This window comes from Pan paniscus, chromosome 1 (assembly GCF_029289425.2).
Source record: "Pan paniscus chromosome 1, NHGRI_mPanPan1-v2.0_pri, whole genome shotgun sequence".
Classification (NCBI taxonomy): domain Eukaryota; kingdom Metazoa; phylum Chordata; class Mammalia; order Primates; family Hominidae; genus Pan; species Pan paniscus.
Window position 1 is genome coordinate 4,598,137 of NC_073249.2, and position 19,794 is coordinate 4,617,930.

The 19,794-nt window shown below is 38.8% G+C and overlaps 1 protein-coding gene across 2 annotated transcripts in view; it reads right to left on the minus strand.

The window, feature by feature from the left end:
- The window catches only part of CATSPERE (catsper channel auxiliary subunit epsilon), a 160,888-nt gene that overhangs the window by 81,244 nt on the left and 59,850 nt on the right, over positions 1-19,794 (minus strand). For both annotated transcript variants that reach the window (XM_055095140.2, XM_055095109.2), the window contains exon 9: positions 6,148-6,640. In XM_055095140.2, the coding sequence (XP_054951115.1) occupies positions 6,148-6,640 (493 nt within the window). The remainder of the gene's footprint in view (positions 1-6,147; positions 6,641-19,794) is intronic.

Genomic DNA, 19,794 nt, shown 5'->3' on the forward strand with positions numbered 1-19,794 from the left:
TCCTTTTGAAGCATTCAAGGTCTCTTCAAAATGTAAGGTAGTAAGTCTTTGAAGGCAGGAAACGGGCATCAAGCTGGACAAGTTGAGAGAAACCCATCCACACTCTGGATTCTCAGCTCTGTGACTAGGAGTGGGGTAAGGGAGTGGAGAGGAACTCTCCTTGAGCCATGTGTGGGCTCTACCCAGAGTGTAAAGCAGCTTCCCTGACAGAATTGGGACAGAGAAATAGGAGACAGAAGGAGAGGGAGAAGGAGAAGGAGAGGGGAGTGCAGAGTGGGCAGGAGAAGGGGAGGAAGAGAGGAAGATGCACCAAAATTCAGAGTCAGATGAGAAAGTAAAGTTAATTACCCAATGATCAAAAAGCTGGAAGCTAAGTTGTAAAGCAGAGATAGCTCTCCCAAGGATTTCAAAGGTTGGTGGCACCACTGTGAAGTATTAAGAGGTCTCTGGAATGTTGTCAGTGATAAGGTGCCCAGAATATCTAAAGAGAAAATAACTATAATAAAAATGCTGAAGGTTTTAGTGGAAAAGATGGGCAACATAGTGAAGAGATGAAGAATTTCAGCCAAGATATAGAAATGATAAAAAAGGAACAAAATGGAAATGCTAGAAATAAAACAAAAATCAAGAATAAAGAAATAATTGGAGGAGTTTGAGACCAGCCTGGCCAACATGGCAAAACCCCATCTCTACTAAAAATACAAAAATTAGCCATTAGCTGGGCATGGTGGCACGTGCCTGTAGTCCCAGCTACTCGTGAGGCTGAGGCAGGAGAATCAACTTGAATCTGGGAGGTGGAGGTTGCAGTGAGCTGAGATCGCGCCACTGCACTTCCAACCTGGGCAACAAGAGTAAAACTCCGTCTCAAAAAAAAAAAAAAAAAAAAAAAGAGAGAGCGAGAGAGAGAAATAATTGGGCCTGGGCATGGTGGCTCATGCCTGTAATCTCAGCACTTTGGGAAGCCAAGGTGCGAGAATTGCTTGAGGCAAACAGTTTGAGGCAGCAGTGAGTTTTGATTGTGGCATTGCACTCCAGCCTGGGTGGCAGAGTGAGACCCTGTCTTAAAAAAACTCAGATGCACTTACCAAGAAGCTGGAAAAAGCAGAGGAAAAAAGCAGTGAACATACAAGTGTATACAAGCTGAAATACAAAGGAAAAAACAGTGAAAAAATAATGAACAGGTCATCTGAGATCTATGAGACAATATTAAATGGTCTCATACAGGTGTTTTTGGAATCCTAGTAGGAAAGGAAAAAGAGAATGAGGTTGAAGAAACATTTGAAGAGAAAATAGCCATTGACATTCCAAGATTAATGAAAGACATAAACCCAGAAATCCAAGAAACTCAACTGAACCTCAAGTAGGATAAATACAAAGGAAATAACATCTAGGCACATAGTAAAACTGCTGAAAACCAGAAAGAAATTTTCCAAGAACCTGGGAGATTTTATATATATATATATATATGAATGTTTCAAATAAAATTATATATACATATATACAAATAAATATATAAAAGAATAAAATACTTAGGAATAAATTTGACCAAGAAGGTAAAAAATCTGTACACTGGAAACTATAAGATATTAATGAAGGAAACTGAAGAAACACATATAAATGGAAAGATATCTCATATTCTTAAATTGGAATAATTACTATTGTTAAAATGTCCATAATAATACCACCTTCTATAGACTCTGATGAACAGAGTCAATGTAATCTCTATCAAAATTCCAAGGGCATTTTTTACAGAAATAGAAAAAACAATCCTAAAATTCATATGGAACCATGAAAGACCCTGAGGAGCCAAAGCAATCTTGAAGAAGAACAAAGTTTAAAGCATCATAGTTCCTCATTTCAAACTACATTACAAAGCTATAGCAATCAAAACAGTGTAGTACTTGCTGAAGAATAGACACATAGGCCAACAGAACAGAATAGAGAACCCAGAAGTAAACCCATGCATATACAGCCAACTAATCTTTCTTAATAATGCAAAGAACACAATCCAGATAGAAGAGTCTCTTCAATAAGTGGTGTGGAGAAACACAGGATATCCACATGTAAAACAAAATTCTTTTATGCTGTAATTAATAAAATTGCTTTCTTACTTTCTCTTTTGTATAGCTTGTTGTTAGTGTATAGAAATGCAACTAATTTTTTTATGTTGATTTTGTAACCTGCAACTTTACTAAATTTATTTGTTAGTTCTAACAGTTTGGGGAAAAAAAGAGAAAGAAAAGGAAAAAAGAAGGTATAAAAATTGAAATTGTACTAGTTATTAAAATTAACTCAAAATGGATTAAAAACTTAATGTAATATCTGAAACTGTCAAATTCCTAGAAGAAAACACAATAAACCACCTTGACATTGGTCGATATGGTCTGGATCTGTTTCCCCTCCCAAATTTCATGTTGCATGTTATAACTTCTTCCAGTGTTTTACTTTTAGTCCACCTATCTCCTTATATTTAAAGTGGGCTTCTAAATAAAAATGTATAATTTGGTCTTTTTAAAAAAAATCCAATCTGACAATCTCTGCCTTTTAATTAGTGGTTTTAGACCATTTAGATTTAATGTAATTATTGTTGTGTTTAGACTGAGTTATACATTTTATTTTCTATTGTATCCTCAGGGTTTTGTTCCTCTATTTCCCTTTTCTGCCTTCTTTTGGATTTTATAATTTTTTTTCATATTTCATTTTAGTTCATTGAATTTTTTACTCTATCTTGTATAAATTTTTTTAGTGGTTGCTATCAGGGTTACAATACACCCACTTAAATTTATATATATATATTCTTTAGAGAAAGTGTCTCATTCTGTCACCCAAGATAGAGTGTAATGGTGTGATCACAGCTCACTGCAGCCTTGAACTCCTGGGCTCAAGCAACCTTCCCACTTCAGCATTCCAAGTAGCTGGGACTACAGGTGTAGGCCACCTCACTGGATTAACTTTTTAAATTTTTTATTTGTAGAGAACAGGATTTTGCTTTGTTGCCCAGGCTGGTCTCAAACTCCTGACTTTTAGCAATCCTCCTGCCTTGGCCTCCCAAACTGCTGAGATTACAGGTGTGAACTATTCTACTCAGCCTTATCAGTGTTTTGTAGTCTTCCTTGCAGAGATCTTTCACATCCTTGGTTAAATTTATTCCCAGTTTTTTTGGTAGGTATTGTAAATAGGATTGCCTTCTTGATTTATTTTCCAGCTATTTCATTATTAGTGTATAGAAATGCTGCTGATTTTTGTATGCTGATTTTATATCCTTCAACTTTACTGAATTTATCATTTCCAAGAAATTTTTTGTGGAGTCTTTAGGTTTTTCTAAATATAAGATCATATTATCTGCAAAAAGGGACAGTTTGAATTCCTCTTTTCCAATTTAAATGCCTTTTATTTCTTTCTCTTTACTGATTGCTCTGGCTAGGACCTCCAGTACTAAGTTGAATACGAGTGGTGAGGGTGGGAATCCTTGTCTTCTTTCAGTTCTTACAGGAAAGGCTTTAAACTTTAAACTTATATACTCAGTATGATGTTTACCTGTGGGTTTATTATATATGGCTTTTATAATTTTGAGGTATGTTCCTTCTATGCCTAGTTTGATTTTTTTTTTTTTTTTTTTTTTTGGCATGGAGTCTCGCTATGTCACCAGGCCGGAGTCAGTGTTACAATCTTGGCTCACTGTAACCTCCGCCTCCCGGGTTCAAGCAATTCTCCTGCCTCAGCCTCCCAAGTAGCTGGGACTACAGGCATGTGCCACCACACCCAGCTGATTTTTGTATTTTTAGTAGAGATGGGGTTACAGCCTGACCATATTGGCCAGGCTGGTCTCGAACTCCTGACCTCATGATCTGCCCTCCTCGGCCTCCCAAAGTGCTGGGATTTCAGGTGTGAGCCACTGTGCCTGGCCAGTTTGTTGAATTTTTATCATGAAGGGATGTTGAATTTATCACATGCTTTTTCTGTATCTATTGAGAGGATCATATGGTGTTTGTCCTTCATTCTGTGGATGTGATGTAACACGCTTATTGATTTGTGTATGTCAAATTATCCTTACATTGCTGGTATAAATCCCATGGTGTGCTCTGGTTTTGATGTGCTATTTGATTCAGTTTGCTAGAATTTTTTTTTGAGGGTTTTTGTGTTTTACGTGCATCAGGAATATTGGCCTGTAAGTTTTCTTTTTTTGTGTTGTGTTCTTCTCTGGTTTTGGTATGAGGGTAAGGGTGGTCTTGTAGAATGAGTTAGGGATAATTCCCTCCCCTTCAATTTTACAACTTAATAGTTAAAAAAAAATCCCATTTAAAAGTGGGCAAAGGTCATGAACAGATATTTCTCAAAAGATATATAAATGGCCAACAGGTATGTGAAAAAACAGTTAACATCACTAACCATCAGGGAAATGTAAATCAAAACCACAATGAGATATCATTTTACCCTGTTGAATGGCTATTATTATTATTTTTTATTTTCTAAATTTTATTTTATTTTTAGAGATGGGGTCTCACCATGTTGCCCAGGCTGGTCTCTAACGCCTAGGCTCAAGTAATCATCCCACCTTGGCCTCCCGAAGTGCTGCAACTACAGGTGTGAGCCACCCTGCCCAGCCTGGCAATTATTAAAATGACAAAAATAAATAAATAAATAACAGATGCTGGCAAGGAGGCAGAGAAAAGGAAGCTCATATACCCTGTTGGTGGGAATGCAAATTAGTACGACCGCTATGAAAAACAGTATGGAGGGTTCTCAAAAAACTAAATATATAACTACCATACAATCCAGCATTCCCACTACCGGGTATTTATCAAAAGGGAAAGAAATCAGTAAAATCAGTATATCAAAGGGACACCTGTACTTGCAGGTTTATTGCAACACTATTCACAATAGCAAAGACATGGAATCAACGTAAGTGTACATCAATGGATGAATGGATAAAGAAAATGGGGTATATATACCCAATGGAATACCATTTGGCCATAAAAATAACAAAATCATGTTTGCAGCAATATGGATGGAACTGGAGGTCATTATTGTAAAGTGAAATAAGCCAGGCACAGAAAGACAAATACTACATGTTCTCACTCATATGTGGAAGGTAAAAACCATGATCTCATGAAAACAGAATGGAATGATAGATATTAGAGTCTGGGAAGGAGAGGGGTGCGTGGGAGGGAGTATAAAGAGAGGCTGGTTAATACGTACAAATATACAGTTAAATAGAAGAATAAGTTCTAATGTTTTATATCTAACTAACATACAGTTCGATAGAAGAAATAAGTTCTAGTGTTTCTAGTCTGTCTATAGTCAGACCAGGATATCTACACTTAGCAACTATATATATATATGTGTGTGTGTGTGTGTGTGTGTGTGTGTGTGTGTGTGTGTGTATATATATATATATATTTTTTTTTTTTTTGAGACGGGGTCTCGCTCTGTTGCCCAGGCTGGAGTGCAGTAGCGTGATCTCGGCTCACTGCAAGCTCCGCCTCCTGGGTTCACGCCATTCTCCTGCCTCAGCCTCCCGAGTAGCTGGGACTACAGGTGCACACCACCACGCCTGGCTAATTTTTTGTATTTTTAGTAGAGACGGGGTTTCACCATGGTCTCCATCTCCTGACGTTGTGATCTGCCCACCTCGGCCTCCCAAAGTGCTGGGATTATAGGTGTGAGCCACCGCGCCCGGCCAGCAACAATATTTTTAACATTTCAAAGTAACTAGGAGAGAGGAAATGATACCAACACATAGACACAGTAAACACTGAAGGAGACGGATACCCCGAAGACCCTGACTTGATCATTACACTTTCTATGCATGTAACAAAAACTCATTATTCATTTTGGGCAGCTCATATAATCTTTGTTTGGGGAAAATAATTTTTGGGTCTTTTGCCCATATCAAGGTAAAACAAAGCTCTCATGACTGAACTACATAATAACATACAAGATTAATTTTATTTTTAGTTGTTGGGGGTGTATCTCTACTGTAAAGAGGTCTCTGAGAAGTTGAGTTAGAGCTGTTTACAGCCTTAGATAAAACAACTGGGCAAAGAGCTGCATAGTAAGTCTCTGTTTATCACTGAGTAAATGGTATGGTAAATACATTTGTAAAATATAAATATATTTATAAAATATAAAATATCTTTTACTAACCTTTAATAAATAATTGACCCAACACCATTTTCTTGATGAAATGCCAGTAATTCCACCATCAGGAAGATTTATAATTCCTCCCAGTCTTATAAATCCATGAAAACTCCTTACGTAAAGAACACCATTTATAAGAAAAACGATTCCATCCCGCAATAAGATCACATGAGCCACACTCCGTCTTTCATCATCACTCAGAATGTCTGGAGGCACTCTGATTCTGGTCCAAGATTTGAATGAATCAGTTGTGTGAAAGGTCTCCATATCTGTCACCAAAACAGCAGATGCAACTACACAAGCATCCCAGGAAGCCATTAATTGACTACCACGTGGTGAGGAGATTGGTAAATAACCAGGAATTTCAGGTATGGTCAACAAAGGAAAAGTCAACAGAATAAGAAAATCTGCAATAAAGCAATCCTGAAAAGTAACTTGGTTTCCTCTAATCTCCTTTAGTGCATCATCTTTTGCCATTGGTACTACAATACGCCAGGTCCTAAGAAGAGAAAGAAAAGAGAATAAAACGATCTCTCTCTCATCTGATCCATCTTGTACAGTTGATATCCATCATCTTTAAAACATTTTTAATTTTTATCAATACAAATCTGGATAAGACAAATAATATTAAAATGCAACCACTGCCACATTGTTTGTCATTCTTCACTCTGGTCCCAAAGGAACACAATCTTGACTCTTGCAGCTGTTTCTGTCTCTGTATTCTCAAGTAAAGATTCTTTTTTTTTTGGAGACAGAGTGTCTCTCTGTCGCCCAGGCTGGAGTGCAGTGGTGCGATTTGGGCTCGCTGCGAGCTCTGCCTCTCGGGCTCATGCCATTCTCCTGCCTCAACCTCCTGAGTAGCTGGGATTACAGGCACCCACCACCACGCCTGGCTAATTCTTTGTATTTTTAGTAGAGATGGGGTTTCACCGTGTTAGCCAGGATGGTCTCAATCTCCTGACCTCGTGATCCGCCCGCCTCGGCCTCCCAAAGTGCTGGGATTACAGGCGTGAGCCACCGCGCCTGGCCTCAAGTAAACATTCTTATATGCTCTTTCTTAATACATAATTTTTATACATTATCTATTACCTTCTTTTTTCTCTTTTATTACTGCTGCTTGTGGAGCAGGGCTAACTCCTAGGCAGTGTACCCAGAGCCAGCCCTATTGCCTTCTTATATGGCAGATGAAGATGTATCTCTCATGTACCATGCCTACTTATACATCTTCTCTCCACCTCTCAAATTAGTTATATTAACTTTTTAGTTAAATGAATAGAGTGTTTATATTGTTTAGATTTACTGTGTAAATACTGCTTACTATTGAACCAGTTCTACTATGAGTATGTTTTCTTCTCTCTACATACATACATATACACAAATTTTCCTGGAGTTAATACTTGTTTTGTTTAAAATTTTTGGTTAGTTTTCCAGAAGGTAGTTAAAATAGCATTTTATAATATTTTCCATGTGATAAAGGCAGAGATAATCCAGTACTTGTTTCCTGGGTTTCCCTTCGTTACTGTCTCTCTTAGCTGCCATTTACAGGATCTCATGCTTTGATCTTTTCTGTTATGCTAAAGCACATTCTTTAGCACCTTCCTGTGAAAGGATGTATAAACATACATTTTTTGAGACCCTGAATATCTGAAAAGAGCTTTATTTTACACACCTGATGAATAACAGGTTAGGGAGAGGGCATTTTCTCCTGTCCTTTGATAATCAGAATCACTAATGAGAAAGTCAGGTGATAGATTGATTTTTATTATTTAAATGGTTGTCCTTCTGTAAGTTTTTGGGATCTTTCTTTTTTCTTGCTAATCTAAAATTTGACAGGGCAGAGTCTATCTTTTGAAGTGGGAACATGGAGTAATTTATAAAAGCAAACACTCTGACATATCTTAGAAGTACTGAACATTTCTGAGCAGAGTTTCTCAGCTGGACAATCCAAATGACAGCAGGTTGAAAGATGTTCAGTCAGCACTGCTTGAGTCACTCATTTTCTTAATGAATACATACTTGGGTTGGTGATGATAACACTGTGCCCACTCAGCAGGACCCAGGTGAAGGGGACCTCAAGTTAGGGCAGTTGTAGAACTGTCACCAAACCTCTTATGCCTTAAACCATGCCAAAAAGAAACTCAGTGTAATTTCCACTTTTTGCAAGCCACATCACCTGGCTCTAACATTGGTTCCAATTACAATTTCTTAAATCACAGTATCATTTTGCTACATTGTCCACTGATTATATAATAACCTCACATATGCAGACACCTTGTAACTAGATATTTATGACTGTTTTGTTTGAATGGACAATTGGTTATCTACAGGCATAAACAGGACGGGACAGGGCAAACTGCTCTTTTTCAATTTTCCTTATCAATCATTTTGTTTCAAATTTCAATTTTTAAAACTGTGACTATACGCTTTTCAGAAATTTTTTGGCTTTCCACTGTATAGCATCCTAGTATATATATAGTCTCTTATTTTTGTGAAGATGCTATTCATATTAGTAAGAGTTCTCCAGAGAATAGACTAGGATATATAGAAATAGACAAAAATTTATTATGAGTGGTTGCCTTTCACATGATTATGGAAGCTGAGAAGTCCCATGATTTGCTGTCTACTAGACTGGAGGCCCAGTAAAGCCAGTGGTGTAGTTCCAGTCCAAGTCCAAAGGTGTGAGAACCAGGAGAACCAATAGAGTAAGTCTCAGTCTCAGTCCAGAGACCCCAAAACTGGGGTGCCAATGGTGTGAGTCCTGGTCCAAGTCTGAAGGCTTGAGAAGCAGGAATGCCAATGTCTGAGTGCAGGAGAAGATGGATGTTGCAACTCAAGAAGACAGCGTGGATTTGCTCTTCTTTTGCCCTTTCGTCCTTTTCAAGCCCTCAGTGGACTGCGTGATGCCCAACCACACTGGGGAGGGTTATCTTCTTTACTCAGTCTACCAATTCAAATGCTAATCTCTTCCAGAAATACTCTCACAGACACACCCAGAAATAATGTTTTACCAGCTATCCGGGCATCCCCTAGCCCAGTAAAGTTGATGCATACAACTAACCATTACAAGTCCATTCCTTGTCAACTTGGCACCCATAAGCATCTCAAAGTATCTCCAAATAAAGACAATAACAAGGTCATAATTCTACCTAACATGGTACAACTATCCTGCACAACAACTGAAAATGCACTACTCTTTTCTCCAGAAGAGGAGGTTAAAGTCCTTGAGTGATGTTTGCTCTTCTCCCAATATTCTATAACTTAAATTGTATGGTAAAAAGTTAACAATACTTAAATACAAAGTTAATACATGTTATGTTACATAATAAGGGGATAAGACAGGAAGGAAAACAAACATATTTGTTTAATATATGTGTGTGTCTATATATATATATATATATAGACACACACACAAATGTATTCTTAACAAAATAAGGAGGAAATACTCATGACAATTACATTCCTCATTTATGTAACTGGTTATGTGGTTATAGGCTGGTATTTATAGCTGACTTCCTCTGCTACCCATTATATATTACTTTTGCCTTCTGTAAGAACCTCAGCTGGTCATGGTTCTTTACCTGAGGGATAACTCAAATCTCCATTCCTAAAGTGTCTGGGCCATTTGTAGTTTTGGCTGGAATGGGTTCTTATAGTTTTCCATTGGCCTTAATCACAGAGCATGGTAATACTAGGAGATGCATAAGGGATCTCCTGTATTTCAGACATAGTCTGCCTTATCTCCATTGTGGAATAGTAGTCCAGCTTCCCCTCGGTAGTCTGGATAAATCACTCCAGCAAATACAGTATCTCCTGTCTTTGCCTGTTGACTCAGAGCCATGAGGAGCCCAAAGTGGTGAGGTGGTAGGCCAGCAGAGCATAAAGTCCTGGGAACAGGAGGCAAAAATTTGCTAATAGGTCTCTAGGGATAATAGTGAGTGGTGCCACTCCCATTTCCACCCAGACTCCTGGAGTTGAGAATCCCGGCAATCAGAAAAACACCACCATATATTAGGCATGATTCAGAGCATATACAGCCTTCTGGGGAACCTTGCTCAGCCGTTCAAGGTATTGCCACCTGGGGTCACTGTAATTGAGTTTTCAAAAGACCGTTTCACTATTCTATCATGCCAGCTGTAGAACATGGTAAGACCAGTGAATTCCAGGAGCATGGATCCAGTGCTGTCTTCTCTGGCTTTGAAAAGAAATGCTGTGTGAAATACCATGAGAGTGGATAAGATATTCTGTAAGTCCACGGATGATAATTATGGCAGAAGGATTATGTGTAGGGAAGACAAATTCATATCCAAAGTAAGTGTCTATTCCAGTAAGAACAAAACACTGCACTTCCATGATGGAAATGGTTCAGTGTAGTCAGCCTGCCACCAGGTAGCTGGCTAATCACCACACAGAATGGTGTCATATTGGGGGTCCACTGTTCATATCTGCTCCTGGCAGACTGGGTACTCAGAGATGGCCATAGCCAGGTCAGCCTTGGTCAGTGGAAGTCCATGTTGCTGAGCCCACGAATAACCTCAATTTCTGCTACCATGGCTACTTTCTTTCATGCATGCATTGGGTGATGACAATGGTGGCTGGAGAAACAGGCTGACTGGTATCCACAGAATGGGTCATCCTATCCATTTAATTGTTAAATCTTCTTCTGCTGACATCACTCTTTAGTGCTCATTCACATGGGATACAAATATCTTCACAATTTTTGCACATTCAGAAAGGTTTATCTGCATACTTCTTCCCCATATTTATTTGTCACCAATTTTCCAATCATGTTCTTTTGAAGTACCTAATCATCCAGCCAAACCATTGGCTGCCGCCCATGAATTGGTATATAATAGCATGTCTGGTCATTTCTTCTTCTTCCATCCCTTTACTTTCAGTTTATGTGTGTCCTCACAGGTGAAGTGGCAGCTTGTAATTGGGTCTTATTTTTCAGTCCAATCAGCCACTCTATGTCTTTTGAGAATTTAATCCACTTACATTCAATGTAATTATACTTCCATTTTAAAATTGTTTCTTAGTTGTTTTATAGATCCTTTCTTCCTGTTTTACTATCTTTCTTTTGGCTAAGAGATGTTCTCTAGTAGTATGATTTTATTCCTTCCCTTTTATTTTTGTGAATCTATTACAGGTTTTTGCTTTGTGGTTACCATGAGGCTTACACATAGCATCTTATAGTTATAATAGGTTATTTTGAGCTAATAACAACTTAACTTAGATTGAAATTTTTCTATATTTTACTCTACTCTTCCTCATAATTTACAATTTATGTCTTTTTATATTGCATATACCTTAACAAATTATTGTGGTTATTTTTAATAGTTTTGGCTTTTAACCTTTATACAGTAAGTGATTTACAAACCATCATTACAGTATGAGAATATTCTAAATTTGACTTATTTTTGCCACTGGTTTTATACTTTCAGATGTTTTCATATTAGTCATTAGCATCCTTTTCTTTCAGCTCGATGTACTCCTTTTAGTATTTCTTGTAAGACAGGTCTAGTGGTGATAAACTCCCTCAGATTTTGTTTGCCTGTGAAAATCTTCATTTTTGAAGGATGGCCTGCCGAGCACAGTATTCTTGGTTGGCATTTTTTTTATTTAGCACTTTGAATATGAATATATCATCCCATTCCCTTCTTGCCTGTAAGACTTCTGCTGAGAAGTCTGATGCTAGGTGTATTGGAACTCCCTTATATGTTATTTGCTTCTTTTCTCTTGCTGCTTTCAGGATCCTCTCTTTGTCTTTCATCTTTGACAATTTGATTACAATAAGTCTTGGGGTAGTCTTATTTGGATTGAATCTGACTGATGACCTTTAATCTTTATGTACCTGGATAATTATAATTTTCTGCAGGTTTCGAAAGTTTCCTATTTCTTTAAATAAACTTTCTACCCCACTATATTTCTCTACTCCCTCTTAAACCCCAATGACTTAAGCATTTGCTATTTTGATGCTGTTCCATAAATCCCACTGGCTTTCTTCATTCCTTTCATTCTTTTTTTCCATCATAACTGTATATTTTCAAGTAATCTGTTTTCAGGTTCACAGATATTTTCTTCTCCTTGATCAACTGGCTGTTGATGCTCTCTATTGCATTTTTCACTTTGTTCACTTATTTTTCAGCACTTGCATTTTTGTTTGATTAAAAAAATCAATCTCTGTTAAATTTATCATTCTGATCATGTATTGTTTCCTCATTTTGTTGAACTGTTTCTCTGTATTTTCTTGAAGTGCACTGAGCTTCCTTAAAACAGTTATGTTGAATTATTTGTCAGACAGTTCATACATCTCTATCTCTTTAGGGCCAGTCATTGGCACTTTATTTTGTCCATTTGGGGACACCATATTTCCCTGATTTTTCTTGATCTTTCTGGTCATGCATTGATATCTGTGCATTGAAGTAGTAGATACTTATTCCAATCTTCACAGTATAGTTTTGTCTGGGAAAACAATTCAACAGTAAGCCTGTCCAGAGATTCTAGGTGGGTCAGCTGGTGTGGCCTGTAAACCTATGACCATGGCAGTCACTGAAACACTGGGGGGCACCTTAAGCCCAGGACCATCACAGTTGGTACAGCACCAAGCTGGAAACTCTTGGCCACTGAAGATGGTGTAGTGATGGGGTGCATCTGAAGTCCACAGCCTCTAAGATCTGCCTGCTGCTGAGGTTTATCCAAAACCCAAGGCCTCTGTAGTCAGCTGGCAGTGATGCAGGCCAGAGATTGGGTCAATTTCCCTTAGCATTCTGCTTCAGGGGTGCCCAGAAAGGGTCTATGTTCCTATAGCTGTCCACTTTTTGGTGCTGCTGCATAGCATGCAAAGCCATCTGTAAACCAGGCCCAAATCTTCTTTTCCTCTGTTAACTCATTGTAGGGAATGCCCCATGAGACCATAGGTGCAAATGGGGAGAAAGAAGACAGTGTAGCAGCAGTAGGAACCATGCGAATTTGGGCCACTTCCCCTAAAATTTACTTGTCACTTGAGGGCCTGTTAGGGCCCGATCATGTATATACCACTTCAATCTGATAATGGAGTATTGTGTTGCTGTGCATGTCCAACATTATGACTCACTGGGTCAAGTAACAGTTCATGATGGACAGCTAGGGTTGCATGGTAACTTGTTGGCCCAAGATCAAGCATTCGGTCTCTGCTAAAGCCCAATAGTAGGCCAAGAACTGTCTCCTAAAAGGAGAGTAGTTATCCAAGGATGATGAAAGGGCCTTTCTCCAAAATACAAAAGGAGTGTTGGTTCAATTTACCTATAAGGGCCTGCCAAAGGCTCTACATAGCATCCCTATCTGCCACTGACATCTGCTAGATCAAATGGCCCAAGTGGCAGAGCAGTTTGCACAGCAGCCTAGACTTATTCTAGAGCCTTCTCTTATCCTGGGTCCCACTGAAAACTCACAGCTTTTTGGGCTACCTGGGAAATGGCCCAGCATAACAATCCCAAATGAGGAATATGTTGCCTCCAAAATCCAAAGAGGCCCATTAGGCATTGTGCCTCTTTCTTGGTTATAGGAGGGGCCAGATGCAAACAAATTAACCTTCACCTTAGAAGGGATATCCTGATAGGCCTCATGCCACTGGACTGCAAGAAATTTCACTGAGGTAGAAGGCCCCATATTTGAGTTGGATTTTTTCTTCACTCTTTAGCTTGTGAATGTCCTACCGATATATCTAGGGTCACTGCCACTTCTTGCTCACTATGTCCAATCAACATAATGTCATCAATATAATGGACCAGTGTGATATCTTATGAAAGGGAAAGGTGACCAAGATGCCTGCAAACTAAATTATGACATAGGGCTGGAGAGTTGATATACCCTTGAGGTAGGACGTTGAAGGTGTATTGCTGGCCTTGCCCATGGAAAGTAAACTGTTTCTGTTGGGCCTCATAGACAGGGATGGAAAAAAAAGCATTTGCCAGATCAATAACTGCAAAACATGTAGCAAGGAATGTGTTAATTTGCTCAAGCAATGAAACACATCTGGTACAGCAGCTGCAATTGGAATTACTGCCTGGTTAAGCATATGACAACCCACTGTCCACTGATCCATCTGTCTTCTGCACCAGCCACATACATAAGTTGAATAGGGACGTGGAAATCATACCATCCCTGCATCTTCCAGTTTCTTGATGGTGGCACTAGTCTTTGCAATGCCTCCAGGAATTCAGCACTGCTTTTGATTTACTATTTTCCAAGGTAGAGGCAGTGCTAATGGCTTCCACATGACCTTACTCACCATAATTATCCTCACTTCACAGGACAGGAACTAACATGGGGATTCTGTCAGCTGCTAAGTATTATCCCAAGTATGCATCCTAGAACTGAAGGAAGAATCACAGCATGGGTTTGGAGACCACTGGATTCACAGTGAGACAGGCCTAAGTTAAAACTCCATTGATCATCTAACCTCCATAAGCCCGCATTCTGATAGAGGCCCATGGTGACATTTTGGATCTCCTGGAATCAGTGTCAGTTCAGAGCCAGTGGCCAGTAATCTGTGCAATGTCTGATATTTTTCCCCAATGTACAGTTACCCTGGTTAGAGGCCACAGGTCCCTTTGAGGTAGGCTGGGAAAAAGATTAACAACATAAATTTTTATGGTGTATAAAGGTCCTTCCTGAAGAGGATGCAGCTACCTCTTTATTTAAGGGCTTTTGGGTCTATAGACAGGCTCAAGTCTGCTACACACTTTTTTTGTATATTTTTTGTGAAGTTTTCTTTTGCTCCCTGCTTTGTGCTGCTTCTTCTGATTTCCATTTTTCTGGTATTGAGTTAGGTGTCTGACTTTCATGTTGTAGGCTTTCTGTAATTTTCTGGTGGTCCTTCACTGTACACTAATATTTAAGAGAGGAGCCATGACAAGGTGTGAGTCAGCTTTATCACTGAGCATATGACACCTCTTGCTTCCATTGTGACCCACTATGTTTCTCCCCACACCTCATAATATAAGTTCTTTTAAGTAGGTCTGATCAGTTAATCCAAAGAAGAATCCTCTCTTATCTTGTCAAGTGGATATATATTTCCATATTTAGGGAGGAGGGCTGGAAAAAAGGGCTGAATGCACACTGGGGAGTTCCTACCATATTACTATCTTATTTTTACTTTGCATATATATATAAAAATATATATATTTAAAATAAAATTTAAAATAAAAATAAAATACATATATATTACTGTTATTGACTATAGTCACCCTGATACACAATCATCTGACAACTTACTCCTCCTGTAAATCTGAACTTTTGTACCCTTTGATTAATACTTCCTCCTTTCCACCCCCTCCCCCACCTTAGCTCTGGTAACCATCATTCTACTCTCTACTTCTACGAGGTCAACTTTTTTAGCGTTTTCATATAAGTGAGATCATACAGTATCTGTCCTTCTATGCCTGGCTCATTTCACTTAGTGTTATGTCCTTCAGGTTTCCCTATGTTGTTGCAAGTGACAGAATTTCCTTCTTTTTAGAAGGCTGAATAGTATTCCACTGTGTATATATATATATATCACATCTTCTTTATCCATGCATCTTCTGATGGACACATAGGTTGTTTCCATATCTCAGCTATTGTGAATCAGTGAACACGGGAATGCAGATTATCCCTTCCACATATTGATTTCCATTCCTTTGGATATACACTTAGAAGTGGGATGGCTGGATCCCACTGGTAGCTGTAGTGGATTGCTGGTAATTCTATTTTGAGTTTTTTGAGAAACTTCCATACCATTTCCCATAATGGCTATATTAAATTACATTCCCAACAACAATGTACCAGGGATACTTTTTATCCACATCTTTACCAATACTTCTTATCTTTTGTCTTTTTGATAAAAGTCACTCTAATAGGTATGAGGTGATACCTCATTGTGCTTTTAATTTGCATTTCCCTAATGATTAGAGATGCTGCACTTTTTCTCACATACCTATTGTATTGTTGTTTGGAATCTGTAGTTGGGCAGGGCTGCATGCTGGGATCTAAGGCTAGGTGAGGTCTACAGAGTGGACAGGGCCAGAGGCTATGCTCCACACATATGCATTGGCTGATCCAGGGTAGTCTTATACACCATGGGCAGCCATAAAAAAGAATAAAATATGTCCTTTACAGCAACATAAAGGAAGCTGGATGCCATTATCTTAAGTGAAATAACTCAGAAACAGAAAATCAAATACTGCATGTTCTCACTTATAAGTAAGTGGGAGCTAAACAACGGGTACACAAGGACATAAAGATGGAAATAATAGACAGTGGGGACTCCAAAAAGGGACAGGGTGGGAGGGGAGTGAGGGTTAAAAAATTACCTATTGAGTACGATGTTCACTATTTGGGTAATGGGTACACTAGATGCCCAAATATCACCATTACTCAATATATCCGTGTAACAAACCTACACACGTACACCTTGAATCTAAAATTTAAAAACAGAAAAGCACAGCATCAAGGCGTGGTAGAGTTGCCACACAGCTGCTGGTGTTGTGTGAGGCCAGATACTCCCTCTGCAGCTAAATGCTGACCTACAATTGCCTCCTGGTATGGGGAAGGCTTCAGGAAAGCACCAGGGCTTGGTTGGAACACTGCTCTACTTTTTTTTTTTATTATACTTTGTGTTTTAGGGTACATGTGCACAATGTGCAGGTTTGTTACATATGTATACATGTGCCATGCTGGTGCGCTGCACCCACTAACTCGTCACCTAGCATTAGGTATATCTCCCAATGCTATCCCTCCCCCCTCCCCCCACCCAACAGTCCCCAGAGTGTGACGTTCCCCTTCCTGTGTCCATGTGTTCTCATTGTTCAATTCCCACCTATGAGTGAGAATATGCGGTGTTTGGTTTTTTGTTCTTGCGATAGTTTACTGAGAATGATGATTTCCAATTTCATCCATGTCCCTACAAAGGACATGAACTCATCATTTTTTATGGCTGCATAGTATTCCATGGTGTACATGTGCCACATTTTCTTAACCCAGTCTATCATTGTTGGACATTTGGGTTGGTTCCAAGTCTTTGCTATTGTGAATAGTGCCGCAATAAACATACGTGTGCACATGTCTTTATAGCAGCATGATTTATAATCCTTTGGGTATATACCCAGTAATGGGATGGCTGGGTCAAATGGTATTTCTAGTTCTAGATCCCTGAGGAATCGCCACACTGACTTCCACAATGGTTCAACTAGTTTACAATCCCACCAACAGTGTAAAAGTGTTCCTATTTCTCCACATCCTCTCCAGCACCTGTTGTTTCCTGACTTTTTAATGATTGCCATTCTAACTGGTGTGAGATGGTATCTCACTGTGGTTTTGATTTGCATTTCTCTGATGGCCAGTGATGGTGAGCATTTTTTCATGTGTCTTTTGGCTGCATAAATGTCTTCTTTTGAGAAGTGCCTGTTCATGTCCTTCACCCACTTTTTGATGGGGTTGTTTTTTTTTTTCTTGTAAATTTGTTTGAGTTCATTGTAGATTCTGGATATTAGCCCTTTGTAAGATGAGTAAGTTGCGAAAATTTTCTCCCATTTTGTAGGTTGCCTGTTCACTCTGATGGTAGTTTCTTTTGCTGTGCAGAAGCTCTTTAGTTTAATTAGATCCCATTTGTCAATTTTGTCTTTTGTTGCCATTGCTTTTGGTGTTTTAGACATTAAGTCCTTGCCCATGCCTATGTCCTGAATGGTAATGCCTAGGTTTTCTTCTAGGGTTTTTATGGTTTTAGGTCTAACGTTTAAGTCTTTAATCCATCTTGAATTGATTTTTGTATAAGGTGTAAGGAAGGGATCCAGTTTCAGCGTTCTACATATGGCTAGCCAGTTTTCCCAGCACCATTTATTAAATAGGGAATCCTTTCCCCATTGCTTGTTTTTCTCAGGTTTGTCAAAGATCAGATAGTTGTAGATATGCGGTGTTATTTCCGAGGGCTCTGTTCTGTTCCATTGATCTATATCTCTGTTTTGGTAGCAGTACCATGCTGTTTTGGTTACTGTAGCCTTGTAGTATAGTTTGAAGTCAGGTAGTGTGATGCCTCCAGCTTAGGATTGACTTGGCAATGCGGGCTCTTTTTTGGTTCCATATGAACTTTAAAGTAGTTTTTTCCAATTCTGTGAAGAAAGTCATTGGTAGCTTGATGGGGATGGCACCTGAATCTATAAATTACCGTGGGCAGTATGGCCATTTTCACGATATTGATTCTTCCTACCCATGAGCATGGAATGTTCTTCCATTTCTTTGTATCCTCTTTTATTTCCTTGAGCAGTGGTTTGTAGTTCTACTTGAAGAGGTCCTTCACGTCCCTTGTAAGTTGGATTCCTAGGTATTTTATTCTCTTTGAAGCAATTGTGAATGGGAGTTCACTCATGATTTGGCTCTCTGTTTGTCTGTTATTGGCGTATAAGAATGCTTGTGATTTTTGTACATTGATTTTGTATCCTGAGACTCTGCTGAAGTTGCTTATCAGCTTAAGGAGATTTTGGGCTGAGACAATGGGGTTTTCTAGATGTACAATCATGTCATCTGCAAACAGGGACAATTTGACTTCCTCTTTTCCCAATTTAATACCCTTTATTTCCTTCTCCTGCCTAATTGCCCTGGCCAGAACTTCCAACACTATGTTGAATAGGAGTGGTGAGAGAGGGCATCCCTGTCTTGTGCCAGTTTTCAAAGGGAATGCTTCCAGTTTTTGCCCATTCAGTATGATATTGGCTGTGGGTTTGTCATAGATAGCTCTTATTATTTTGAGATAGGTCCCATCAATACCTAATTTATTGAGAGTTTTTAGCATGAAGGGTTATTGAATTTTGTCAAAGGCCTTTTCTGCATCTATTGAGATAATCATGTGGTTTTTGTCTTTGGTTCTGTTTATATGCTGGATTACATTTATTGATTTGCGTATATTGAACCAGCCTTGCACCCCAGGGATGAAGCCCACTTGATCATGGTGGATAAGCTTTTTGATGTGCTGCTGGATTAAGTTTGCCAGTATTTTATTGAGGATTTTTGCATCAATGTTCATCAAGGATATTGGTCTAAAATTCTCTTTTTTGGTTGTGTCTCTGCCCGGCTTTGGTATCAGAATGATGCTGGCCTCATAAAATGAGTTAGGGAGGATTCCCTCTTTTTCTACTGATTGGAATAGTTTCAGAAGGAATGGTACCAGTTCCTCCTTGTACCTCAGGTAGAATTCGGCTGTGAATCCATCTGGTCCTGGCCTCTTTTTGGTTGGTAAGCTATTGATTATTGCCACAATTTCAGCTCCTGTTATTGGTCTATTCAGAGATTCAACTTCTTCCTGGTTTAGTCTTGGGAGAGTGTATGTGTTGAGGAATTTATCCATTTCTTCTAGATTTTCTAGTTCATTTGCGTAGAGTTGTTTGTAGTATTCTCTGATGGTAGTTTGTATTTCTGTAGGATCGGTGGTGATATCCCCTTTATCATTTTTTATTGCGTCTATTTGATTCTTCTCTCTTTTTTTCTTTATTAGTTTTGCTAGTGGTCTATCAATTTTGTTGATCCTTTCAAAAAACCAACTCCTGTATTCGTTAATTTTTTGAATGGTTTTTTGTGTCTCTATTTCCTTCAGTTCTGCTCTGATTTTAGTTATTTCTTGCCTTCTGCTACCTTTTGAATGTG